The sequence below is a fragment of the Vanacampus margaritifer genome, chromosome 18 (assembly GCF_051991255.1).
Source record: "Vanacampus margaritifer isolate UIUO_Vmar chromosome 18, RoL_Vmar_1.0, whole genome shotgun sequence".
In the NCBI taxonomy this organism is placed as follows: domain Eukaryota; kingdom Metazoa; phylum Chordata; class Actinopteri; order Syngnathiformes; family Syngnathidae; genus Vanacampus; species Vanacampus margaritifer.
Genome location: NC_135449.1, coordinates 562,190 through 589,737, shown reverse-complemented (window position 1 = coordinate 589,737; position 27,548 = coordinate 562,190). Strand labels below are relative to the sequence as shown.

The 27,548-nt window shown below is 48.4% G+C and overlaps 2 protein-coding genes across 5 annotated transcripts; one reads left to right on the top strand and one right to left on the bottom strand.

Annotated features, from left to right (window-relative positions):
* Positions 1–360: 360 nt before the first annotated feature.
* Positions 361–7,973, top strand: nploc4 (NPL4 homolog, ubiquitin recognition factor). Of its 2 annotated transcripts, none has more exons than XM_077550782.1 (17): positions 361–527; positions 1,512–1,592; positions 2,002–2,111; positions 2,184–2,417; positions 2,858–2,906; positions 3,101–3,195; positions 3,475–3,598; positions 4,235–4,414; positions 4,526–4,612; positions 4,684–4,755; positions 4,838–4,964; positions 5,054–5,214; positions 5,274–5,345; positions 6,232–6,324; positions 6,406–6,522; positions 6,606–6,708; positions 7,348–7,973. In XM_077550782.1, the coding sequence occupies exons 1-17, from the start codon at positions 513–515 to the stop codon at positions 7,506–7,508; spliced, it is 1,881 nt and encodes a 626-aa protein (XP_077406908.1). In that variant the 5' UTR covers positions 361–512; the 3' UTR covers positions 7,509–7,973. The 2 variants fall into 2 exon arrangements, with proteins under 2 accessions (XP_077406908.1, XP_077406907.1); XM_077550781.1 differs by having other exon boundaries at positions 4,235–4,447; positions 4,484–4,612.
* A 2,892-nt stretch (positions 7,974–10,865) lies between these two features.
* On the bottom strand, positions 10,866–25,060 carry aatkb (apoptosis-associated tyrosine kinase b). Of its 3 annotated transcripts, none has more exons than XM_077550519.1 (14): positions 24,771–25,060; positions 22,983–23,110; positions 20,794–20,929; positions 19,512–19,591; positions 18,994–19,112; positions 18,813–18,900; positions 18,598–18,734; positions 17,825–17,909; positions 17,636–17,757; positions 17,419–17,568; positions 14,167–17,347; positions 12,884–13,007; positions 12,608–12,817; positions 10,866–11,989 (listed from the first exon to the last, which is right to left on the bottom strand). In XM_077550519.1, the coding sequence occupies exons 1-14, from the start codon at positions 24,859–24,861 to the stop codon at positions 11,961–11,963; spliced, it is 4,680 nt and encodes a 1,559-aa protein (XP_077406645.1). In that variant the 5' UTR covers positions 24,862–25,060; the 3' UTR covers positions 10,866–11,960. The 3 variants fall into 3 exon arrangements, with proteins under 3 accessions (XP_077406645.1, XP_077406644.1, XP_077406646.1); XM_077550518.1 differs by lacking the exon at positions 10,866–11,989 and adding an exon at positions 11,996–12,272; XM_077550520.1 differs by lacking the exons at positions 10,866–11,989; positions 19,512–19,591; positions 20,794–20,929; positions 22,983–23,110; positions 24,771–25,060 and adding exons at positions 11,996–12,272; positions 19,221–19,499.
* Positions 25,061–27,548: the final 2,488 nt, after the last annotated feature.

Sequence of the window (27,548 nt, the reverse complement as noted above, 5' to 3'; positions counted from 1 at the left end):
AAATGACACGTGACAAATAATTTTCATCATCTCATTGTAAATGGTTAAAATGATTACAAATAATGGACACATTTACAGAAAACAATCTTACACCTACAATTTAAAAAACAACAACCACGTTATAATAAATACATACAATGACTTCTATTATATTTATGTGACAAGCTGACGTCACCTCATTTTGACATTTTGATATGTACTGTACATAAAGCTGGCTGCATTAAACTCTACTAATGAATAATAAAACGTGTGAAAAGTGTTTGATAATGTGTAATGTGTCTGTATGTATGTATGTAGTTTGTTTATTTATTCTTTTAGGACGACCGGAACGTATGAATGAACATGTTTTCAGAGGGACGGTTATCGGGTGGACCGGCGGTGCCGCATCTGACGGACCCTAATGTTGGTTGCACCCGCTGTGTGATGGAGTTTCGTTGACAAACAAACACAGCGTCAAAGCGCGTCCAAGTTTCCACCATTCAATTTGTAGCAGCTGACGAAACGACAACAGCATGGCGGAAACCATCGTAAGTAGAAACAAACCAGCAAGCAAGTCACGAAAAAGTGTCGTTTGTGGCTTGCTGGGCTCGGCGAAGGTGAGCTAGCCGGGTTAGCATTAGCCGTAGCGGCAAATGTTGGTAGTGATGAGGCAGCACAATTAGCTAGCTAGCTGGCTAACGTGACGGCCCGTTCAAAGTGGACGGGCCCGGCCGGCTAACCGGCTAAAGGCAATGTTGCCTTTGGACTCCTCGACACAAATGTCACTTGGAGTCTGGAGAGTGTTTAACAAATGGTCTTTAACGTCCAGTTGTAGTGGAAAGGATTTCGACTTTGGCACAACCAGCTGGAACGTTCCGCCTTTTGGAAAGTTGTTTTTGGTCGCATTTGGTGTCATTAACCTCAATGAACTCCTCGTCAAACTAGACACCAAACTCATTTCATTTTATTTTTATTTTATTTCATTGTGGCACTGTCATCGTTGCCATACTGTGGCTGTTGGAGTACTTGTTATTATGACTGACTTTAGACTTGCAAGGTGTAGCTAAATTACAGGCACAACATTTGACTAAGAATGCAAGTAACAATTAGTTAACCTATTTTGTTGATTATTTGGATTGATTTATACATAAAAAAAATCACCCCTTCATTCAAAAACAAGATATCAATTCAAATTGATAGTACAAAAAATCTAAGCCGCAAAGTGACAAGCAGGCCTTTGATTGAGCCGCAAATCCATCATTTGGCAGACTTTGACTTGTCTTTGATGTTTGTGACGGTCGTCTGTCAACTGGACATTTTGGGAAATCCATTCAATTTGTGAGCCGCTTTTATCCTCATGAGGGTGGCTGGCGCGCGGCAGGCTGGAGCCCATCCCAGCGGTCTTCGGGCAGTAGGCGGGGTTACACCCTTAACGGCTTGCCAGCCAATCGCAGGCCACATTTTGGGAAATGTTGGACATTTGTAGCGAGTGGATCAGATGAGCGTAAAAGAATTGTTGTTTTTCTTTCGAGGTCATCCGCGTTCAGTCCCCAGACGGGATGAAGAAAGTCCCTTCAAGCAAGCGGGAGACGGCTGCTGCCTTCTTGAAGAAGGTTCGACTCCAACAGTAGATCACAACCTTTGCAGTTTTTCATCTTTCACTTTCTCATGCAGATGAAACCATTCAACATTTTTAGCCGAGCTGCTATTTGTCAAAAGGATATTATTTGGACAGCAATGTTTTCATAAAGATCCAAATATTTCATACATACTTTTAAAAGAATCCTTATTCTTTCCAAGCCTTTTAGTCAAACATTCTGTTGGCGCTCCATGAACATCGTGCTTCTCCTCCTGGTCTGCGTTGCCCACTTGGGATTGGGTTGCCATCCTTTTTCTTTCCTAATCGAATTAATCAATTCAGGAATTTTGTGTTTGTCTTCATTTTCCCGCCAATGCAATTCCAGTTTGTTGCCGTTTGCGCGAGTTGACTTGTTGGATGTTTTTTTTTGCTGCCGTTGGCAGGTGGCCAAAGAATTTGGCTTCAACTCCAACCGCTTCTCCCTTTACCTGAACCGCAACAAAACCGGAGAGATCCTCTCGCAGAACAAAAGCCTCAGCCTGCTGAAGATCAAGTGAGCATCGGCTGACGTGAAAGTCTGCCGGACAGGAAGTGATGTCACTAAGATGCGTTTTTGCCGCCGCAGGCATGGCGACATGCTCTTCTTGTTCCCCTCGAGCTCGCCGGCCGCCTCCTCGTCCACGGAGGTGATGGACACGGCCGCCCCGCACTCGTCCTCGTCCTTGCCGTCCGCTTCCTCCTCCTCCTCCTCCTTCTTGTTGCCCCGCCCCCAGCCGGCGCCGCAGATCCAGGAGGACGACATCGACCAGTTTCTCACCAAGCAGGACGGCAAGATCTACAGGAACCGAGACGCGCAGTTGTGAGGAGGCGCACGCCACATCCAGATACATGCAAAGTGCTAGCTTAATGCTAACATACAATGTGAAAAGCCGTAGACAAGCTAGCAGGAATTAGCATCGATGCTACGGCATTTCTAAACATTCAAACAAGTTTGACATGCACGGAGCAGAGATACGACGAATGCTCACAAGCATGAATTGTGTTTGTCACGTAAGAACAACAAGTCTTACTGCAGTTGAGTTGGGGACCTTCTCTGCCTCTTCTGACTTTTAATGACGCTATGGCTCTTCTAGAAGAGCTCGGTGCTGCCTGCTGTGGCACAATGTGGAACTACAGCTCTGCTGTCAATTTTAAAAATGGCCTCCCCATAAAGTGTCCATGCTAAAGAAATGCGGCAAAGCTTTACTTTTGTCCGAGTGAAGGTCCTCAGCTCACTGAAGTTGTGGTGTGTGCTTGCAGATGTCGCCACGGCGCCTTGGGGAAGTGCGTTCACTGCGTGCCGCTGGAGGTCAGACAACAGCTGACGGTCTTCTTGATCTGCGCTCCTGCTGCTCGACCTCCTTTTCTTCATTTTCTGCCGTGTTTTCATTCTTCCCTTCTCCTTTTCTTTCTTGCGCTCCTTCCGCTTCTCCTCTTTCTCTTCTTGCTCTCCTGGTTTGTCCGGATGCTGACGTGTGCTTGTGGCGTCTTGTGCTCCGGCAGCCTTTTGACGAAGACTACCTGAACCACCTGGACCCGCCCGTCAAGCACATGTCGTTCCACGCGTACCTGCGGAAGCTGACCGGAGGAGCCGACAAGTGAGCGCGGCGGCCGTTCGTGACATTTTCTTCATCGCATTACTGACCACGATCATGATATCAAGCATGCGCAATCAAGCCGGTACTTGCCATGTAGTCAGCCCACCACCAGGGGGCGAGCGCATGCTTGCCAGGATTATTTTAGTTTGGGAATTTTCTTTTTAGTTACTTTTCATTTCGTTTTTTAAATTTAGATTGCTACCAATCCGTTCCAGTAAAAAAAAAATAATTAAATGCTGTGTCCCTCCCCTGCGTGCTTTTGAATCTTGTCCGTCTTAGGGGCAAGTTTGCCGCCCTGGAGAACATCAGCTGCAAAATCAAGTCGGGGTGCGAGGGTCACCCGCCCTGGCCGGAGGGCATCTGCACCAAATGCCAGCCCAGCGCCATCACGCTCAACAGACAGGTACCGCAAACGCCGCCAAAGTCCACATGCACGTCGTCACTCGGCTGCCTGCAAGTCAAGACGCTGGTGAAAAAAAATAGCGGCCGCCGGCAGGACTTTTTGCATCTTGCTAAACCAAGCAATCTGACACTTTTTTTCTTTTTTAGCTTTTTGATATTTCATTTATTTTTCCAAGTCGTTCAGGATGATTACGATTTGAATTGATTTTAATGTAATAAACCCAACCAAGATTTATTTAAATGTTTCATTTCTTCCAAAAATAATTACTTTGCAAAATAATGTATGCTGATTCTAAATCCGTTTTTTGCTTAATTGTCACAATGAAGTCGTTGTTAGCTGACGTTAACGCGTCTTTCTTTGTCAAGCACCCAAGCAGCATTCTGACACGTGTGGGAAATCACAATAACGTCTGCGTGTAACACAACATTTCCAACAACGCCTTTTGATAATCCACGAGACAAAATTCCATATCACATTTTAGCACATTTTCAAAACGACGATGAATCAAATTCATTCATTGAGATCTGTAAGTGCTTTTGAGATCGGTGGTGGGTTCGAATGTGAGCATGCGAGCAAAAGTGTGGCACGTCTTTCCGTCATGTTGCGTCCGTCCCAGTTTGCGCGTTTGCTCCTCAGAAATACCGGCACGTGGACAACATCATGTTTGAGAACCACACCATCGCCGACCGCTTCCTGGACTTCTGGCGCAAGACGGGCAGCCAGCGCATGGGTTACCTGTACGGCAGGTACACGGAGCACAAAGACATCCCGCTGGGCATCCGAGCCGAGGTGGCCGCCATCTACGAGCCGCCGCAGGTGAACCAGCGCACGTCCGCCGGGCCCCTCGCCGGGCCCCTTGCCGGGCTCCTCGCCGGGCCCCTCGCCTCTTCCGTTCCAAGTGGCCAACGCTGGCGTGCTGCCTTTCAGAACGCCACTCAGAACAGTCTGGAACTGCTGGAGGACGCCAAAGCCGCAGCCGTGGACGAGATCGCCGCCAAACTCGGCCTTCGGAAGGTGGGTGGTCCTGACGCCGGCCTCGCTCGCTGTCCGCTTTCTTCACCTCAGCCTGAAACTGCTTTTGGCAGGTGGGCTGGATTTTCTCGGACCTGCTCTCGGAGGACACCAGGATCGGGACGGTCCGCTTCACCAGAAACCAGGTGGCCACCATTTGCCAGGCGTGTCGACAGTCGCGTCGCCGTCCTTCCTCAGAAAGATGACCCGTGTTGCTTTTGGCGCCAGGACTCTCACTTCCTGAGCTCCGAGGAGTGCATCACGGCGGGCTTCTTCCAGAATCAACATTCTAACCCCTGCAAGCTCTCTCGCGACGGCCATTTTGGATCCAAGTTTGTCACGGTGGTCGCCACAGGTCAGGCCGCCGTTGCCCCGCCCGAGCGGCGTTGGCCCGTTTGTCGCCGATTGTCACCGATTGTCGCCGATTGCGGCGCTGCTTCTCAGGCGGTCCCGACAACCAGGTCCACTTTGAGGGCTACCAGGTGTCCAATCAGTGCATGGCGCTGGTGAGGGACGAGTGCCTGCTGCCCTGCAAGGACGCACCCGAGCTGGGTTACGCCAAAGAGTCCAGTCCCGAGCAGTACATCCCGGACGTCTTCTTCAAGGTAACGCTCGTCCCGCCGCCGGTCGCCATTTTGGGCTCAAGGCGGCCTTCTGCCAACAGGATAAAGACAAATTTGGGAACGACGTCACCTTCCTGGCGCGACCTCTTCCCGTCGAGTATCTCATCATCGACGTGAGTTCCTTCTCGCTTCATTTCTTCCCCATCGCACACAAACGGATCAAATCGTATCAAGCATTGTGAAAACTTGGACTCCGCTAACATATTTAAGGTCGAATGTCACAAACTGAAACGTGACATCAGCATTTTTGCTGCTCACGTGTCGAGCTCGCAAGTGGATTTGCCCCAAAACAAGAAATACGGAAACGCTCGTCAGTCAAAAGCAAAATGTCCTCCCGATGGCGTCGCCAACAAATATTTTCCCAAGCAAGCTTATTTTTGCCACCACAAAGTTCTGGCTGCGATTCTGGGACCTTTTCGGGAGGATTTCGGATTTGGGCCAAACGTAGCAAATGTTGACTTGATGAGCGTATGAAAATGCGTGGACGGTAAAATACACCAGCAGGGAAAGGATCGCATTATTAGAGCTGGCAAAATTCTATTAAAACTATTTTAATAATCCAGTTTGGAGCCATTTTATTCCTTAAATTGGTCCAAATGCTCCATCAACAGTAATTGTTGACGGATTTCTGTCATCCTTGATGAAAGAAGACCGATTATTTTCTGTGTTTGATCCAAATAAGACATTTGCAAAAATCTCTTTTTACTTTGGAAAACAATGACCCAACTGCTAACATCGTACAATTTTGATCATAAAAAAAACAAACACTAATCACTGGTTCATAAACTCATCAGAGCTTTTGTAACTCAAAATGAAAATGAGTCCGATGAGATGCTTAATGGATTCTTAAAATATTGGATGGTGACGGCACTAAAACGGACGGTCGGCAGCGCGTAAGCAAAAGAGAAAGTCAGCGACTGAAGAGAGGAAAATGCCGGCTTGTATTTGTGGTCTTCCTGGTGCTGCTTTGTGGCCTGCATGGTCTCGTTTGCTTGCCAGATCACCACAACCTTCCCCAAGGACCCGCAGTTCACCTTCACCTCCGCTCAGCGCTTCCCCATCGAGAACCGAGAGATCCTCGGAGAGACGCAAGTAAGGACGCCCGCTCGCTGGCTGGCGGTCGACCCTGAGAACGGCAACGGCGCCAATCGTCTCCCTGGTCTTTCTCCTCAGGACTTCCACAGCCTGTCCACGTATTTGTCGCAGTGCGCCTCCACGTCCTTCCTGGACATCGTGTCCGACTTCCATCTGCTTCTCTTCCTGGTCACCAACGAGGTCATGCCTCTGAGGGTGAGTTTGGCACCGCCGCCGCCGCCGCCTTTTGCCACCGCTGAGCGCCGTCGGCCGCCTGACGCGTTGGCCTCCTTTTGCAGGACAGCATCGGTTTGCTGCTGGACGCCGTCAGGACGTGCGACCGGGACCTCGCCGAGACCTGGAAGAAGTCGGAGCAGTGGGCCACCATCGAGCAGCTGTGCGGTAAGTTCACTTCCTCACGGGCACGCGAAGCCCACGTTCAGCTGGCAATATATTGTGTAACATCCATCGGGAAAATCGTCAAAAATGTGACAACGTTTTGCTTAAACACAAAAAAAATAGCCATCTTTGTCCCACACAAATCGGAGACGATTAACGGTTGAGAGGCTGAAATCTCAACATTTGTACAATTTGAAACTGATTGCAAAACGATCAATGACATTTTCAATTATTACATTCCACAATTACAAAATCTGCACAATACAAATTTTGGAGTTGTTTAAATTTACACATTTTCACCTTTAAAAAAATTTACTAATATAATAATAGTTTCATCCAAAATGAACTTGCATAATTATAGTGTTTAAAAGAATTTTATTTGTCTTACTGATCTTAGCGTTTAAACATTTTCTTGTTTTGTATCAAAATAAATAAATGATTGTCTTAATCGTGATTTCAATTATGACCAAATTAATTGTGATTAATATTTTCTTCATAATCAAGCAGCCCTAATCGTCATAATTGCCAATTCATTTTACGATTGACTAGTTGATGACAGCAATTTCATCAAAGAAGAAAAAAAACAGTCTTGATTTAAAACAAAAAACGCGATGTGAAATTGTTTTCGTGCCCAAATTGCAGGCACGGTGGGGGGGCAGCCGTCGTCATCGGTGGGTTTCGACAGCATGGGCGACCCGTCGGCGCCGCCGTCCTCGTCCGCCATGTGGTCGTGCGTGCACTGCACCTTCATGAACCAGCCCGGGACCGAGCACTGTGAAATGTGCAGGCTGCCCCGCACTTAACAACACGCCAACAATTTGCCCCCCCCCCCCCCCCACCACCGCCACCCCACCCCCCAGCCTCCCTTTTACTTTCTAATAAAAGATGATGGTCCCTTGTGCTGTCAGTATTGAGCGCTTCCTGCTGGGATGCTTTGGACTGGGAGGGGCCAAACGCGTTCTGTAGCTCATCTGATATGTGATTGGACGCCGCCGCTCATCTTCATCTTCACTCAACTCGTGCTCGCCACTTCCTGGTCTCGACGTTTGATTGACGCAATCTGAAAGAGGCCAAAAAGCAAAGGTGCTGCTTTGAGGTACAAGTTTCATTCCTTTCCTGATCTCAAATCGCTTTTTGTCTGCTGAGGTCATCGAAAGAAACAATTCATCAAGTTCATTTTGTTTTTAATGTGTTTTCATAAGAAATATCAGATCCCCACCAATATGGAGTTTTACGAGGGCAAAATAAATTGGCAACAATTCTGATAACTAATCGGCTGATTTCTTCATTTGAAAACTTTATACAGTAATGAATAAAATAAGTTCTTTTTTGATCCCTAAACACTCCCAACAATAAAAGACAGCTAAATGGCGCCATCAAGTGGCGCTGTCCTTCCATTGCAGGGAAACCATTCTGGCCTGATGCGAAATGCTGCTGCCATCTAGTGGTGGGGATCTGAAGTGCACATACGCAAAACTTGTAAATGGATGCACTCGTATCTCAAGGCAGCACTGTCAGGAATCTCGGCAATCTCACAAATGCGAGCTTCTTGAATGTTACATGCACGTCGAACCCGTGGAATTGATTACAAGACATGGGTGCAAAAACTGCTTATGAGATTTGCAAACGTTCAACCGGATTTTTAAGCTTGGTTTGGACTTAAAGGGGAAAGTCAACGATCCCAATTAGTTTTTTTTTGACAGTATTCTATTGTATGCAGCGGCAGCCCCACTCGTCTAAATGCAACATTTTGCGTAATATTGCGTTCGTGGAATGCGAGTGACGCAGCGCAAGCCAGCAATTTTGAATCAATGTCAGAAGGCGGCCATTTTGACACTTGCTGTCCAGTCTAAATGACATCACAGCAACCAATCACAGCTCGGCTTCAGAAAGCGGGTGAGCCGTGATTGGTTGTTGCCTGAGCAGCTGTGATGTCATCTTCAGGTCACATAACATCTTATTGTCACGAAATGTTTACGGTTGACTTCCACGTGAATAAATTAGGCGGCTTATTAAGCTGCACTCGTGAGATTTGGAAGTTCTGCGAGATTGATTCGGACGAGGTTACGTTTGCGATATTCAAAGGACGTGCTTACAATTGATTACGTCGCGCTTTCCGGGTGACGCAACGCGCCGCTGTCACGTCGATTGCGCAAGATTTTTAGGCTACGTCGCACTTACAAGATAAGAAATGAAAATGATGACTTGCTACTTTGCTAAGTTGAGCTTGCAAGACGCGTTCAAGGACGCACGCAAAAAGTACACGTTGGACTAAATTGCACGTCAGCGCGTCTCCTTTTCTAAATTGAGTTGCGAGTTGTCAGGAAGAAGACATCCTCATGAATGTGCTGAGTGGCGTCTGCGACTCGCTAGCGCCCCCTGAGGACGTGGCGTGCTTTTGCCAGGATTTGCCACCTTTCCAAAACCAGGAAGGAAATGGACGCGCTTTGGCACAACTTTGCTTTGAGTCCAAAAGTGGTGTTTTGGCCATTTCTGCTCCTTGACGAGTTTGACCACAATTGCGTTGATGATGTGAGAACATTTTTTTGAGTTGAGGTGACATTTGTTGTTTTTGAGACGTGAACGTGTCAAGTCACATTAGTGGGCAAATTCTGTCCACGTTTGCTGAGCAAGCTTCCTCTTGACGTGATTTTCATTTGAAGGAATAAAAAATTCCAATTTGAAAATGGCTTTGGTCTTCCTCTTGAAGTGTTGATGAAATCATCATCTGATACTTTTGTGGCACTTTGACGTGATCAAGAAGCACGAATTTGATAACGGCATTTGTTTCCCCCTAAAATGGCTTCATTCAAATGATTCAGTCTTTAACTTGTCGTTGTGTGGAAATTAATTTCCATGAAAAAATGTCGTTGTAAAGAATATCATTTAAAAATGCAACTGAATAACTTTGGTTCAATTCGTTAAAGTAAGAAACATGACAACAAAGCAACTTTCTAAACAAAAGGTTCGTAATTGCAAATGAAAAGTAATGAAGCTTCCTGGCACGTTTTTCCGAATGTGGAAGGAAACGAGAGCAAAGCCAGGAAGGCGCGGACGGCGACGACATGCAAACTCCAGCCGGACTCGGTCTCGGCGGACGTGGAAACTCTCGACCACCACATTGTCCAAACATTAACAAAGGAGATGAAAGGAAGCTTCTGTGTATAAAAAGTCTACACACCCCTGTTTGAAAGACCTTTTGTTGTTGTAATGTTCCAAAATAAGACCGAGATGAATCCTTTAAAAACTTTCTAGCGCTATTACTTAAACGGTTAAAGGATTTCCCTGAAAAGTAAACGGTGGATGAATACCAATGAAATAAAAAATGGCAGTGAAAATCAAAAGTTATGTTTCCATACGTAATATCCAAAAGCGAGACGGGACACGCTCAGCTCATTTCCAACTGATGATGAGTCCTGGATCAGTTGGCACATCCTTTCAGAAAGTTGTCAAAAATGTTCATTGTTTTCCAACAAACCCCCCACAAAGATAATCCGTCTGCTTTCATGGAGGACGACCGAAATTGGGAGACAATTGATTTCCTGCTCAAAGTCTCAAATGCCAAAGATTGGGACCATTTCAAATGAAAAGTATATTTCTTGTTTCCCCTCAAGTTAACTGTACTAACAAAGCGGGCTAGCTTGATTGGCACGCAAGTTAGCCTGCTAGCTAAGTCACATGACCACGAGGCTGCAGTTCAAGAAGTGAAATGTGAATTTGTTCAGATGTGTAAAAGGGACTTTTATTAGTTTTTTATTTTTTTTAATCAAAGGTACACCTGTGTGAATGTTTGGGAGCAATTGCCTAAAGACAAACAACGCAAGCGCAACGTGATCAAGTTCCTTCTTGGCGTCCTGCAGGTCCAAGTCCGTCTTCCGAGATGTTGCGTGCGCACCTCGCCGCTGTTTTCATCTCCGCGGCATCAACAACGTCTTGAAGGATCGTGTCCGGAAAAGCAAATGATGAGCTTTGAAACATCAGCGAAACATAGACAAGCTTTCGACTTCCTGTTGCCAAGGCAACGCGTGGTTAGCAGCGCGCTAACAAACAACAGGAAGGCAAACATTAGAATGTTGCCAGCTTGGAACGCAAAGTTACACAAGTCATCTGAACCTGAAATGCTGTTTGTAAATGTCTTATTTTTTTCTTTTTACATATTTATATATATATATATATATATATAATAATTTACTCTCATTTATTCCCCCCCTGTCTGATTACTAATTCATTATTTAACCAATCATTAAATAAAACACTGTAAATGCAAATTCCTAAACGTATTGGTGAAGATATTTAGTTCACATATTTTGACTTCATTAATTACAATTATTAACCAATGACTGAATGAGAGTAATAAAAAATAAATACATGTTAAATATGTAAAGGTTTATTTAACTAATCAAATAATTCATTCTCGTAATTTGATCTGATTGATGTAATTATTCAACCTACTTATTTAACCACACACATTAAAAAATGCTAAATATGTATGTTTTTGTTATTTACAACAAATACATTTAATTAGATGATTGAATACAAAAGAAATCTTTAGAAATCGTGGTCTTGCTATTGCTGGATGTTGATATTTGCCAAATGGGTTTTGTAAACGACAATCGCAACTCAATTACCTGCAAAAATCAAGGACGAATAAATATAAACACAAATAATACATCAATGCTCGCTGGGCCCGATTCATGAAAGAACGGAAGCGGCCCCTGAGCCTGACGTTGCCCACCCCTGAATTGGACTACAGTACTCAATACTATTATTATTATTATTGTCATCATTATTAATATTATGGTGATGTCGTTCATGTTATTGTGCAGCAGTTAAACTAGCAGGTGACAAATTGTCAATAAAGTTTTCACTTCGCTGAGAAGTCTTGCTTATGCCACCATTAATCATAAATATTGATCAAATACGTCTCACGTGGTTCCATTTGAACTCTTGAAGCAAAACAGGAGATTGTCAAAATAAATCATCTTAAATATCAAGTCCAATTTCAAAGCAGCGACCTTGAAGCTTTTGTCCCGTCAGACAAACTTGTGCGTCTTTTGTCGTCCCCGTTTTCAAACATGCACGTGTTACATGAATCTTGAAACGCCCGCCTTGGTTTCGTTCCATTTCCTCGTACGAGTCTCGCAAAGGTCACCTTGTCGTCTTTAGTTGGAAAAGTCCCAATGCAACGCTTGGAAAGCGACCGTCTCGTTCTCCATTTAGTGGACGTTCCCGATTTGTTTGTGAATGTCCGTCCTTCACTCCTTGTCTCCGTCCTCGCTGCTTCCTGCCAAGCAAACAAACACAGTCGCGAGTTTTGTTGTTGAGGCGATGTGCTCAGTGTAGTACCACCTTGTGCCACAACATGCCTGGCAGCACTGAGCCGGACTGGAAGACATGCAGTTCAATTCAGAGCAGGAAGAAGAGGAGCAACCCAGGAGCTTCTTTGGCCATTTTAATGTTTGTTTTCCCCACACAGCACCAAGACCAGAGATGACAAATCCTGGCCCGGAAAGTAAGAACCCTGCCAGAGTTTGCTTTTAGCCGCAGGTGGAGATGAGCTCGTTTACCTGCGATTTGAGTAGAAACACCTGTGACTAAAGACAAACGGTTTCAGGGTTTTTACTTTCTGGACCCGGGTTCCCCAACCCTGGTGTTGTTGTACGGTGTGAATGCAACACACCTGATTCAACGATCAGGATCATTATCAGGCTCCTGCAGAGTTTGCCGATGAGCTTAAATATCAATCAGCTGTGTTGAATGTGGGAAACCTCAAAAAGATGCAGGACTCGCGCCCTCGACGACCGCACTTTGACACCACTGCTTTCGAATGACGTAACATCCATGCTAATTTAGCTCATGGTGTTATGTTGGCAACTTGGAATTCAGATTTGTCCATCCTCACCTCCGGCAGAGTCCACATCCGAGTCGGAGATGTGCGTGATGGAGAAGCGGGACACGCTGGAGGGCGACACGGTGAAGCGGGAGAAGCGAGCGGCAGACTTGGTCTCCCGGGGTTCGGCCACGGCGGCGGCGCGGGACGGCGAGTCGGAGGCGGTGGAAGATGTTGGCAGCGGGAGCAGAGGGAAGTCGTCCTCCCACTCGTAGCCCGCGCCTGGCACAAGGACGCCGGCTGAGTACGGGTTCCGGGAAAGCCCACGCTTGGGAACGGCACACTCACTCTCTTCCGAGACGTTCCCGTCCGAGGAGTCGTCAGACGCGTTGACCCTCTCGGGAGATTTGCTGCCCGAACCCTCGGCGGCCAAAGGGAATCCGTGTGCCGTCAGCTCCTTGGTGGGACTCTCCTGGTACGCAAAGTTTTCACGTTAGAAGCTCCAGACTTTCCTGATGTTTTGGCTGGATTACAAACTCATCGGGCGGGACTTCGTCACACGGGTCATCATTAAGTCTTAAGGCGTCACCTTTAAGTTTCAAGCACGTCTCAAGTTATTGTGGGGGAAAAAAGCAAGTCATTACTTGAGTTAAGCATATTTACATGCCGATCCACATGAACATGGTGGGCGAGCTGGAACCGATCCCTGCTGACTTTGGGTGAAGGGCGGGCAGGGAACACCCTGGACGGGTCAGCGGCTCGTCACACGGCAACAGACAATGACTCACATTCACACCTATGGACAATTTGCGGTCGTTAATGAAGCTAACGTTCATGTTTGTGGAACGTGGGAGGAAGCTGGAGTGTCTTGAGAACACAAACGCCACACAGGAAGGTCCGCGTCAACATTCGAACCCCAAACCCTGAAGTGGCCTCTGAACACTGTCGGTTTTGTGCACTGACCGACATACGTAACTTTCTTTCAATAACAAACAAACGGCGTTGACGGTCACGCAGTCAAAAGTCAACGTTGGGTTTCCATCCACACATTTTTATTCAAATTTGGAAATAATGCGCTAATAAAACTGAATGGAAACGGGAGAAATTTGAAAAAGGGCCCAAAATTCACAAACAAAATTTTACGCTTAGATGGATTTTGAAGTGTATCGAAAAAGGAAAATGCTAATTTTGGCGATGGAAACAGGTTTTGCGAATAAACGCTGACGGACGATAAAGTAAGGTACGTTCGGGGGGACCAAACTGAAGTCTTTTTGGAATTAATTCAAGAAGCGAATATTCATCCTATTTTAGATGGAAAACAGCAAAGAAACGCTGCGGTCAAGAATGACAAAAGCAATCTCGTACGACCTGGCCTTCTTCTTCTCTTAAATGACTGCTGGATCACATCTCTATGGTGTATAGCGCCACCTACAGCGGCGGAGTCCCCTCTCAATATTCGCAAAAGAAGAACAGAAACGCGCAGAAGTCGCATGTCCGTTTTTGCGCATTTTCAGTAAATTTGCATGAAAAATTCAAAAGAATTGGATGGAATCCTGACTAAAGTGAGTTTTAAAGTCCTAAAACCGGAGTCCGGTCCGAGTCGCCCACCTCTGCCGCTAACGACTGCTCACCTGATCAAAGAGATAAATGGTGACGTCATCAAAGAAGGACACGTTCCTCTTCCTGCGTTCCAGCTCCTCGTGCAGCTTGAGCGCGGCGGGCGTCTTGAGGAGGCCTCGCAGGCTGTGGGCGTGGCTGTCGTCGCTCACCACGATGGGCACCGGGTGGCACTCGTCCTCGCTCTCCTCCTCCTGGACGCCGAAGGTCCGCGGGTCCTCGTCCGACTCGTCGCTGTCGTCCGAGTCGCCGTCCTCCCTGTCCGCGTCGTCCCCATCCAGAGGACAATCGTGTGCGGGCGTCGGCTGAGGCGGCGGAGAGGACGAAGAGGACCTTCTGGAATTGGCGGCGTGCTGCAAGGCCACCTCGTCTTTGGGCAGGATGTGCAACACCTGCGCTTTGTCCTTAACCTTGGCTTCTTCCTCCTCTAACAGGCCGGTGGACTTGCGTTCTTCATTCAGGGCATCGAGAGCCTCCTCCATGGCTCCCACCACCTCAGCCGCCCAGTCTTCAAGAGACGAGCTCTCCTCCTGGGAGGGCCACTCATCCGGGCCCCCTTCGGCCGTTGAAGCGTCCAGCAAGTCATCATGGTCACAGTCCTGCGTTTGGTTTGTTCCACTTGGTTCTGGCAAACCATCTTCTCCGCGTTCTCTTCCTGAAGTCATCGCAGTGTCTGTCAGTGCTTCCTCATCTTCAGTTTTAAAACCGTCGTCTGTTTGATGCTCCTGCTCGCTCCTCATCTGCCGTTCGTTCTCGTAGTCGGAGAAGTAGGCAGAGTCCCTGTACGGTGTCTCTTGACTCAGTGGTGAGAAGGTGTGTTCGCAGGAGTCCAAGGACAGGTCGTCACAAGATGCTTCGTCCTTCAGGGCGCCGACACCAAAGTCCTCCTTCAGGCTCGCGTGGACGGCTGGCTGAGGCACGTCTTGGTCTTTGGCTTCGTGAGGTTCTTTTGGGACAAACTCGGGACTTTCATAATTTTCTGTGTCGTAGCCACTGTCCATGGCTTTGGGGGAACAGGAAGGGCGCGAGGCGGGGCTGGAGCCCTCACAAGACCCGGAAACGGAGTGTAGATCCATGGACTCGATGGAATCTGGCGTTCCTACCTGCTTCTGAAGTGACTTGAACGCAGGGGAAGCGCTCCGCTCACCGGACTCCTCCGCAAAGATCCCTGAAGTGATGTCAGTGATGTCATCATCTTCGTTGTCGCTGCAGTTGTCAAGGATGTCCGCGAGGCTGACGCTGGAACCCCCGCGGTCCAAGCCGCTATCTCCTGCTTGACTTGTCTCTGACAGCGGATCCGACGGGACCATCGTCACGTGTTTGTTGTCTACCGGCGCCGGAGGACTTTGGCTCACGTCTTCCATGTCGGGCTTGGTCATGAGAGGATGTTCTGTGATGATGTCTTGCTTTATGGCTTCTTCTGCTCTAAGATCCATATATGGCTGAGGCTTTACTGAGGCAGGTTTGGATACAACTGGACCTCCTGGTGCTGGTGAGAGGTTGATCATCTCGTCACTGCTCGGGACGTCCATGACTTTGTTGTGGTTGTAGCTGCAGCCGTTGCTCACCAGCAAGCCTGTGAGCGGGTCGACAAAGTGTGAGTGGCAGCACTCCCGCGGCGGTGCCACGTGGCCGTCGCTCTGGTGGCACAAGTACACCATCGCGTCGCAGCGGTCTGGCGACACCATGGGGGGGTGTCGACTCAGACGGCCGCTGTTGTCTTTAGCCTGGCGGGGTTCCAGGTAGCTGGCACTCTTCGGCAGGCTGTGGTATTGCAGGCCGAGCTCCTCCGGCCACGAGTCTTCGATGTCTGTGCTCGGCATGGTGTAGTGAAAGTCCACATAGCTTTCCTGTCTGCAAGTCTGACTGGCTCGTCTTTGGTGGCCGACGCTTCTATGGCGATGTTTGGAAGGCCAAGTGTTGCACGTGTGCTTCTCCATGAATATGTCTTCCTCCTCCCCCGAATCGCTCTCCATGAAGAGTGCCCTCTCCGCGTCCATGTTGATGCTGACCGAGCCGTGTCTGCCGTGACCCGGCATGGTCTTCCTCAGGGAGCCCATCATGTCGTAGTAGCCGCCGGTCACAGTTTTGCTGATGATGGACGAATGGCCTGTGTCCAAGTCCAAGTATGAGTCTCCGTAGACCTGTTCAGATGAACTGTTGAGGGAGGGGGGTATTCCCGCTGGGTTCTCCAGCTCGCCCAACGCCTGGCGAAGGCTCCTGGACCCCCAACTTTCTTGAAGATGCTCGGTGGCCAGCTCATCTCCCATTAGATAGTGGTCAAAGTCCACAGGTGGGGAGTGCTCGTAATAGTAACCTCCATCGCGGTCTTTGTAGGACACGTAGTGACTTGACTCCCAGGGTGCTAGAGGGCTGTTATCACACACCTGCCCTAAGAGGGGCTCCATTGTCAGGGAGATGGCAGGACTGGAGTCATTGGAGTCGTAGACGTCCACGTTGCGGATATCTGCTGACCAGTAGGTGTCACAGTTCGTAGCCTGTGACGGACAGACCATGCAGTCCCCCGAGTCGGCGCTCCCAGTGAGGAAGCTCCCACTGCTCTGGTAGTCCGGGCTGTAGGAGCACATGGTGTAGTCGGGCTCAATGCTAAAGTCCACCGGTTCTTCGATGCGGATGTAAAATTCGCTGTTGACTGACGGACTGTGGGCACTGAAGACGGGAAGTACACCTGGCGCATGCAGATGTTTTGGCTGGTAGTAAGTGGGAGAAGCTCTGAGGTTCTGTCTCTCCAAGGGGCAGCCTCCCACAATGCCCGCCGGGGGATAAAAAGCTTCATGATGATTGACTTGACTGAGGGCACTTGAGGACTCCGGGCCTCTGAAGGACTCTTGCGCCCTGGCCTGCTCCCACCTGTACTCAAAGTTTAGGCCGTGGCTGGTCTCGGTGATAGTCAGAATGTCATCCCCGGACTCTGAGTGGTAGCCATCGGCAGGTGAGAACTGCTGGAGGAGAGGGAACGATGACAGGGTGGACGAGGGCTGCTGGTGGGCCGTCAGCGGGGGACCGCGATGGACGTTGTGTCCGACACTGGGCCGCATGGACTTCCAGCGTCTCTCAAAGTCCTCCTCGGCTTCACTGGCCCCCTTAGCGCACAGATAGGTCAAGAGCAAGTGAACCTCCTCAGCATTGGGCCTCTGATCAGGTGGGAGCCAGCAGAACTGCATCACCTCGAACCTGAAAGTCACCCGCAAATGATGACAGTGGAAAAGATATCTGCAGCGTGCGTGGAGTGTTCGTGTGCTCACCAGCGTTCAGCCAGAGGAACTTGGAGTGTGGGCTTGGCCAGTCGCAGCTGCTGCTCCCTCACAGCGTAGCACAGAACTTGCTGGTCAGAGTAATGACTGTAAGGTTGCGTTCCCAGCTCCAGCAACTCCCAGATGGTCACACCCAGAGACCTGACACCACAGGGGGGACTCGTGTTTCTTCATGGTCCCAAACCCGTGACAGGACAGCGGTGCTTACCAGATGTTACTCTGCTGGGTCTGCTTGGCCACCAGCAGCTTTCCGTGCACGTCGTCCACCAGCTCAGGAGCGATCCATCGAAGCGGCACGTACGTCTGCTCAGGTGTGACCATGTAGTCGTCCTGACGGGAAAGCGGATGGAATATGAAGCCTCTTTGGGTGGCCGCTTTTCAACGGTGCAGGTTCTACCTTGTACTTGGTGTGGGATAAGCCGTAGTCGCCAATCTTCACGGTGACGTCGGCCGTCAGCAGGCAGTTCCTTAAAGCCAGGTCGCTGTCGATCCATGTGACAACATACTTAGAGATGTCGCATGTCACAAATTGCAAACATGTCAAGAGCCAGACAGAATTCATCACTCACTCGATTTTGGTTTTTAGCACAAAATCCTGTCAAAGAAACGCTAAGCGCGACTGATAAACAATCTTGATGACTTTCCTGAGACCATTTGTCCAACTCACTTCTTAAGCGGACTGTAGTTTTGTTCGGATCTTTCGGGTCCGCAACACTGCCTGTTTCATCAAACAACTTACCAATCCTAGCAAGTCTTTGTTATGGCTGTTGTTGGCTCATAAGTGGCACTCATATTAAATAATACTCTCAACTTGGCGTGCTCGGAGATACAGCAATGGTCCTAAAAACGGGTTCGCCCCCACTCAAGGAACCAAACGCTCGGCCCGCCACTGCAGAAGTACGGCCAACAAGCAAGTCATGAACTCTGGCCCATCCTGGAAATACGGACGTGACGATATCCACGATTGGACCTGCAGAGGGCGCTGCAGTCTGGTGGCGGGGGTCCACCGCCTGCAACAAAATCACTGATGCTGGAGTCTTTTCAGCAACACTCGGGCAGCACCAGGATGTTGTTACAGGAAGTGGCCGTCTCCAAGACAAGAATAACAACTGGATGGATGGACAGAAGGACAGATAGATGGACGGACGGACAGATGGATGGATGTGGTACCTGTGAGCAAAGTTGTGCGCGTGCAAGTGTTTGAGTCCTGAGGCGATGTCGCAGGCCATCCTCTGCAGGATTAGCGGCTCGGGGGCACCAACGCCGTCAACGCGCTTGCTGCTCCTCAGGTAAGCCTTCACGTCGCCCTGGTAATGCAACACACCATTACGTCTTACCACCTATGGCCACCGGGGGCAGTGTAGTCTGCGGAAGAACAACCGTACCAGCGGACAAAACTCCATGACCAGCAGGAAGGGCGTGACGTCGGTGCACTGTGCCAAGCACTGCAGCAGAGCCGAATGCTGCAGCACCCTGAGGGCCAGGAAGCGACGCGCCACACAGGAAGTGATGTCATCAGTCAGTGGCAACCATCAAAAAGTAAGTCAAACCAGGGTGACGGTATACCGGTAGGGTTGCACTTCCTCCAGGAAGTGCATCTGTTCCTTGATGCTGGCGCTGGCCTTCAGCTCCTTCACCACCACCTGATTGGTCCTCAGGTTCTCGTTCACCTCCCCCAGAAGAACCTGCCACATGGACATATGGACACCAATGCACCAGGAGGACACACGGACAAATAGGTGGTTTGGAATGGGTGTTGGTGGTGGGTCGGGGGGACACAGTGATGGACATACCCAGTCATGAAGATAACGCGGTTGTTGATGAATGTGGAAAACGAGGATGGAGAGAAGAAGACGTTATCTGCTTGCAAACATTGGAGACGACGTGACTCCGATTGCAAATGTTCATGCCGGAGTTTGCAGGGGTTGCTTTGAAAGGAACTTCCCTTTCCCAGGCAACATCAACCAATCAGAGACGCTCACAAATCTTCATGCTGACCTGCTTCATGAGGCTCGCGGGCTTCGGTAGGTTTTGCAAGCGTAGTCACGACCGTCGGAACGTGCGCACCTGGCGGGCGGTCTTACCTTCCCGAACCAGCCGGTCCCGATCTCTTTCAGGTAGAGCAGACTCTGGCGGCTCAGGTCGGACCATTTCAGGTGATGCGCTGCCAGGAGACAGAACAGTCCACGTGAGAGCTGTCAATCGCACAACATCGGCTTTCTCAAGCGTCCACTGAAGGACCTCCGACGTGGAACGTCCCAGAATGTCCGAGGTCCGCCCCCCCAGCCGCCAGTGACGCCGGACTGTCGGACTCCGTGATGCATCGCAGTCGACGTCCTTGAACACAAACTCAGTCCAGCTCATCCCGTCCATCCGTCTTTCATTGTGGGTGGAGGTGCAGACAAACAGACCTTTGTCAATTGACCCCCCCCTCGTGCAAGCCCCTCCTCCCCACCCTAAAAGAACACACAGTCCAGCCACTGTCCATACTGGACATGGCGTCACCCTCCCCACGCTGCTCATTCCTCACAGCCGCCCACGTCCTCGCCCGCGCCGCCTGGCACCAGCTAGCAAGCGCCAGCTAGCACCGGTTAGCACCATCAGCAATGACGCCATCATTTACTAAGCATGTAGCCAAGTGAAGATGTTGTGTTTGTGTGTGTGTGCTTCGAGGTTGTCTTGTTGTTGTTGCTAATCAATACTTGCGTGGGTGCTCTAAGCCGCCCGCCGCCTCCGTCCGGCCTCGTCGGCCTCGTCGGCCCGCTAGCCAGGAAGTCGTTAACGGGATGTGCAGCGCAAGCCTCCAAATGGACCCAGCGTTGCTTTTAGGACCGGCGGCCATTATCCCGTGTGAGTGTTTTTTTTTTTTTTTGGAGCTGAGGCGCTTCACAAATGCGTTTGTGCCTGCGAGTGTTCCGAATTGTCCGCGTACTCGTGTGTGCGTTGGCCTCTCGAATAAGACAACATGAGGGGAGGGATGAAGCAGTCGTAAAATAACAAGAGTTGCACTAGTCGGACGACGAGGCCGCACGATTGTGCGCTGATGCAAAAGTGCTTTCCGCGGAGGTGCAGCGTGCGCGTTTTGTTGAGTTTGTTTTTTTCCCGCGAGAGCGCCGCAGCAGCTGCACGAGGGCGCGTCCGCCAACATCACAACGGCTCTCACGCTCGACGAGTCTCGTGAGGAGACGCGCCCACTCGCAACTGCAGCGGGGAGGAAACACGCCGCATACCACGCACGCACACATTCCAACGTGCGTGTGCGCGCAGCTCCGCTCGTGTGCGCGTGTCCATTTGTGTGTGCGTGTGCAGCGACGCGTTCCACACCAGCGAGCGTTTGCGTGGGGCGCACAGCGTCCTTTGACCCACCTGGTGGCGCCGTCCGCCTGGCGAGAGGCAGCGCCACCTCGCCGAGGGGCAGAACGTAAACGTCCGGGCTGGCCGGCGAGGCCGGCGTGGACGCGTGCACGTGGTACGCCTCGCCATCTGGAACGTTGCGCAACTCCTGAAACGACAACAACACACGTCACACTTTTCTCTTGCGCTAGTAGCTTGATGACGCGGCACTTAGCATCGACGAGCAAACATTTTCTGACTCCTCCCCAAAGATTGCTTGTGAAAGTGGACATTAACGAGCCGTTTTGCCAACAGGGGGACACGCCCACCACAGATCAAACAAACTACCAATCAATTCATCAACCAACCAAACGAATGGCTGACATATCAATCAATCAATTAAGTGACCAACGAACCATTTGATTTTAAAAAAAAATCATTAACCAAGCAATCAATTAATGAAATATACCAATCAAGCTGATCAACCAAGCAATCACTAACTAATCAAATCAATGAGTCCACAACCAAATGTCAAACCGACCAATCGCCTAAACAACAACAATCAACTGACCTGCTAAACCACTGAACCAATCGATTGATTAACCCACCAAACCAATTAACCAGTTGACCAAGCAATCAATCGATCAATCAATCCAAGGGATGAAGCAATAAGATGTTTGCTGGACCGTTTTCTTCTTCTTCTTTGAATTTTCTGGCGGATTCCTTGCGTTTGGTGTTTAGCACCACCTAGTGGACTTGGCAGGTAATGTTGTCTGCAGTTTTGGCACTGAGAAGACGCCAGCAAGTAACGAGAAAAAAACTAAACTATTTTCTAGTCTACAAAAATGAAAAACTGCTCCCTGGCCAGCCAGCTGGCCACGCCTGGCCTTGGGACCATGAACCCCCCCCCCACCCATTGACAGAAGGAGGGGAACCCCAAAGACAAAAAAAACCAAAAACATTTTGCCAAAAATGGCTGACACGATGGTTGGAAGATTTTGATTTGTTTTGTTTTTTTGCGCGTCAGTTTCGAAGTCAAGTCGGGAGTCTGCGCAGGAAGTTGCGGGAAACGCGGACGGGTCCCCAAAGACCTCAAGAATGCGACCTGACAACACCCAACACACACACTTGGAGGCTTCTTTTCTTTCTCCTCTTCTTGACTTTTTCTGACTTTTTCTCCTCCTCACTTTCTCTTTCTCATCTTTCTTGTTCTTCCTTTTGTGACCTTCACATGCACACGCACACGCAAAGTTCACACGCCCCGCTCGCCCCTCGCTCGCCCCTCGCTCAACATGTTCTCTCTCTCTCTACGTGCACTTTTCACACTGCGCTTGAGAAACAGCCGTGCATGAGAGGAGGACGCGTGTGTGTGTGTGTGTGTGTGTCGAGAAGACAACGTGCACATACATCAAGTTCACCTGCTCAGAAGGTAACACGCACGCAACAAGAGGGTCAACACAAGCAGACCTGCAAGTGAAGAAGGTTCCGGAGTGTGACAAGGACTTACCTTCCTCAAGTCAACACACACACACACACACACACACACACACACGCAATCGGTGTCGTCCGACTTCGGAGTGTTGAGAGGACGACGAATCGTCTGAAGACGAAGAGGACAGTAGAGCGTGTGAGGAAGGCTGAGAAGGACCCCAGGACGGAAGTGGGAGGAGCTAAGAGGTTGGGGGTCGCACCACCCTCCTCCCTTCCCCTCCCCTCAAGGGAGAAAAAAATGGGGGAGAGGACGGGGGATCCACATAGTGTTAGGGTGACATCATCAGCAGCAGCACAACACAACACACGCACATCTGCAACACTCACACAAACACACTCACACACACACATAGGCAGAAAGACACACAAGATGACAGAAACACACGTACACACAGACATAAACATGAGAGACAAACAAAAACACACAAATAGGGAGGCACACACACGCACGCAAATAAACACACGTACACACAAAAATCTCAAACACATGAAGAATGATGCAGACACACACAAAACACACACACAAACAAACACATCCTGTACACAAACACACACACACACACATTAATGACATGCAGGTGTGTGTGTGTTTGTTGTTGATTGACAGCTGTCCCATCGTTAGCAACGTGTGCGTGCGACACCACCTTTAAGCGTGCACGGCGAGTTAGTGCCTGTTAGCATCAGTTGGCGTGTGTGCGTGCGTGCGCGCGCACGCGCGTGTTGGCGCTGACCTTGAATGCGGCGCCGCGATTCTTCTTGCAGCACAAGCAGGCCAGCAGGACCAAGAGCAGACCCAACGCGGCCGACGCCCACGCCAACGCCGCCGACGCCCACGACGGCTCCGCCCACTCGTCCACACCTGCCGGACGCATCGACAATCAGGACAAACTGCGAGGAATGCCAAACTACACGCTTGTGTGTGTGTTTTATGAAACAGTCGCACACGCGAGTGCGTCTTGCACTTTCGTGCACTTGAGTTCTTTTTCCGGCGCTGACCCACAATGCACTTGTGCGATGATCGTCGTCGTGTTCTTGAGGCATCCGTCGCGGATCCAAGCAGGATACGGAGGATGCAGTTGCCATGGAAACGGGCGTGCTGCTCCGTCCTTCCTCCGAGCTTCTGCTTGTGTTTCCTCGCCGAGCGGCGCAACTTTGCCGTCTGCCACAAACCGCCTCCACCTCAAATGCATCAAACAAGCTAGGCTAGGCTAGGCTAGGCTAGGCTAAGCTCAAGGGAAGGATTTTGCAGGGTAGCGACCCAGCAGCTCGTTTGACGAGCATCATCCTCAAGACGAAATTGTTTTGGGCTCAATCAGCGGAAGACTTACGGCACTCAATTTCAATTTCCTGGTCAAAAACATTTGATTTCACAGATATTTGAATTATTGGCACTTGTTATCATTCAAAAGACCAAAACAATGTTCCTCCGATTGTATAAAAGGAATTTCCATGAAAAGAAAACAAATCAATTCCTTTTTTTGGCTTCTTTTGCAAAAACGCTCGTTGAAAAACGACGCGCGTTCATCATCAGCGTGTCGTTTCTTTCTGTATGCAAATGAGGAGTCGTAACGTGACCACGTGTACTTCCTTTGCTGTTTTTGCCAGGACGCGCACGTGAGCAAAGTCTATTTTTAGCCCGCTGATATGAATGTGTTTACAATAATCAATAATTTAGCATATGAATTATGCACACGGCAATAGAGACGCATCAACAAACTCAGGCGACTTTTCTCAATTTGACATTTGGATTGTTTACATCACGTCAGTTTAATGCTAACAGCACATTTGAAAATGAATGTCACATTTTAAAGGTAACGTCACAATTTTATGCTAAAATGTTAAGTTTTTTCTTTCATTTGACAGCATTCTGTTTACTTCAAAAGTGATTTTAGCATCAATGTTTTGCTAGCTTTGAAATGTGACGTGACCAATAAAAAAGCATCCAAATGTGATGTTAGCATTCCACCTGAAATTAGAGTTAAATGTCAACTTGGATTTCAAATGTGATCAATGTATTTTCATGAAAATGTGATGATCTCGCATTAAAACACGAAATTGGCTTTCAAATGTAGCGCGAGCATTGAAATGTATAACGTTAGCATTCGGTTAGCTGAGTGAGCTAACAAATTCATTGGAGTACACAATTCGCACATTCTAGATCACATGACGGCATGATGACGTCACATAACGATGACGTCATCATCACCATCAGGTGACTGACAGGATGCCAAAAATAGAAATGGTTTGTTTTTCTGCTCTGTTAGCAAGAACCCGGCGCTGCGGTTGCCATGGCAACCGGCTGCACCACATTGTTGCGTAATCACGAGACAGGATGGACCATTAATTAGCGCCTGATGAGGACAAAAACAGGATTTTTAATCAACTTAATGAAGCGCTGCATGTGCGCGTGCGACAGCAAGAAGACGCTCACGTGAACACACACGTATACACGTTGTCACACACACACACACACACACACACACCGAAACGGAACCGCAGTGCTGGAATGTTTGTCTCACCTGGGCCGATGGCGGCGGCGCGGGTCCAAAGCGCGGCGCACGTCAGCATCATCAGCATCTTCCTCATCTTCATCTTCATCCTCATCCTCATCTTCAACCTTTCCGAACCGAGCCCGGCCAGCTGCCGATTGGCGCGTCCATCTCCGGGAAGGAAGAAAGCTTCAAAGGAGTCAGGAAGGTTCCGTGGAGCAGGACATTCCCCGTGGGGGGAGGGGGTGGGGTGATCAGTCAATCAATCAGACGCGAGCTTGCGTGATTTGGGTCCGCTGATGTCGGGGAGAAGAAGAAGGGGGAGGGGGGGCGGGGGGGCGTCTGCTGGTGCTGTCCGTGGTCCTGCTTGCGAGCGCCATCTTGCTCGCTAATGCTGGGGGAAGGGGCGGAGGGGGGATGCTGAGGGGCATTAACGCGCATGCGCGCGCGCACGCAGAAAGTACAAAAATGGAAACACATGCGTAGGCACACTCAGACGCTCGGCAGAAATGTTTCCGTGGCCAGCCGGGATTTCACAACATTTGACTTTGGGGTGGCCGCCGCGACGTCTACATTCGCCTGCTTGTAACTTGATTCTTATATCAGATTCATTCACTCGTTATCCGTCGCTTGTACTATCTGATTCTACCTCATGCACTGATTTGCTAGCTAACAGCCAATCAGAGTGATCGATTTTGCATACTTTGATTGCTTGGCCTGTTCATTGAGTCCTTTGGAAAAAGCACAATGGCGCAAAAATCGTAAACGTTTCTCTATTTTACGTGTCCATGTTGTTAGCTTGCTATGCTGTGAAAAGTCATGATCTTCATTGACTTTGAATAAGGATCAAAAAATAATATTCATTAAAGGGACATTTGTGAAGAGTTTGCATTTGGGTAAGTCGTGCTTTTTAAATACACGCTTTGTATAATTGCAGTGTGGTTAATGATCTCTAACAATCCATCCATGAAAATGAAAATGGAGGACAGCCACAGAGAGCAAAATGTTCCTCTAGATGTGGACACCACATAGCTCGGCACCTGCAGCAGGATACACACAAACACAAAACCAGTAACACAAATACAAACAGAAATACTTAAGAGCCATGCAGACAAAAACATTGCGTACACACAATGAGGATGGTTGCCTTTCCTTTACTCTTATGTAATCATCAGCGCATTTATAATTCATACAGATTAACATCACTTTCGATTTTCCCTCTCAACACAAATTTGTGTAACACACGCACACGTACACGCACACACACCAGCTGAGTGTCCTCAAAGGACGCGCTAGCTGTGTGGCTAATGCTAACGATAGATACTTCACGTGCACTTCCTGTTTTCAGTCAAGTGAACAAACTTGAACGTCTCTAACTTTGATTACCTTATGTCTGCTTGTGAACTAAGATTATTTAATAAAGTTTGAAATCTTGTATAAACAAAAACAAAAAAAAAAACTTGAACGTCTCAATCCAGCTGGCGAAAGCGCAGAGGCATCATGGGAAATGTAGTCCGACGAGCAACTGAAGCCAGCAGTGCTCGTGGTGATCGATAGAGGGCGGCAAAGTTACATCACAACTTGTCAAAAATATTGACTGCTTGTCTCCGCCATACGAAAGCAAAACTAGGATGAAAACAAACACGAAAATGGGGAGACGTCATATCAGATTTTATAAGCATTACATTCACTTCCGGGTCAAGCAAATGTATAACCGAAAATGGAACGCGGCATTAGCATGAAAGACACAGAATAGCAGCAGAGCTGCAGTGAGATAGAATCGCCACTAGACGGCGATCCAGTCAAGCCTGTAAAAAAGAAAGAAAAAGGAATCTATACAAACTACTTTAGACACTAAAGACAAGAAGACAGTACAGATTTATAAAAACATGTACGTTTTCTTCATCTATCAGGATTCATTTCATTTCATCACAATGACACTTGTCAAATAATGTAGCGGTGCGGTGCACGACATGGCAAACACAATTTGTCATTGACTATTTTTAGCAAAAGCTAATGCTAATTTGTGCAAACACTGCAGCTCTGCTTATCTTTGGGCTTTGACATGATTGTGCTTCGGGCTAAGTTCACTGTGGAACTTTATCCAAGGTTTTATTCCTACACATGTTTTCAAAAATGTCATTTTCAGATCACTTAGAAAATTAATCTATAACTCTAAAATGGACTTTTTCCCCAACCATTTTTTTCCCCGTGTGATGTTAAAAACTTGTTTGCTATAAGATTGTACACCTTTAAACACACATGGCAACATTTTTGAGCAAAGACTTACTGGATTTTCCGTGCAAAGTTTTATGATTAACTTTTGTTGTATTTGCCTTGTGACACGTCAGCGCTCACACGCGCTCTTTTTCAGGCGCTTTTATTGTGCACTCCAGTTATTCATTCACTTGACACTTGATAAGCGTTTCTAATTCTTTTGTTACACACAAAACAGGAACATTCCAAATATAATAAGTTACCGAGATGATGGAAGTCAGTCAATAAACGCACTCGCCGCATCCCGTCACTTCAGTTTGTTCCCTCACGTACTCAAAAGAAAGTCACTTGGTCATGTGACTTTCACTGCCAGCCATCAAGGCACTTAAAAAAAACAGCCCGAAAAAGAAAAAGAAAAAAAGTTTAAAACAAGCACGTCTACAACAGGCGTAAAAAAATAACAAATAAAATTATTTTGAGCTTGAAGATTGATTTTTATTTTCAGACATGCTTAAAAAATTGGACATGTCATAAGGACATGTTTTTACACCTTAATTATTATTATTTTTTATATAATAAATGTCTTAAAAG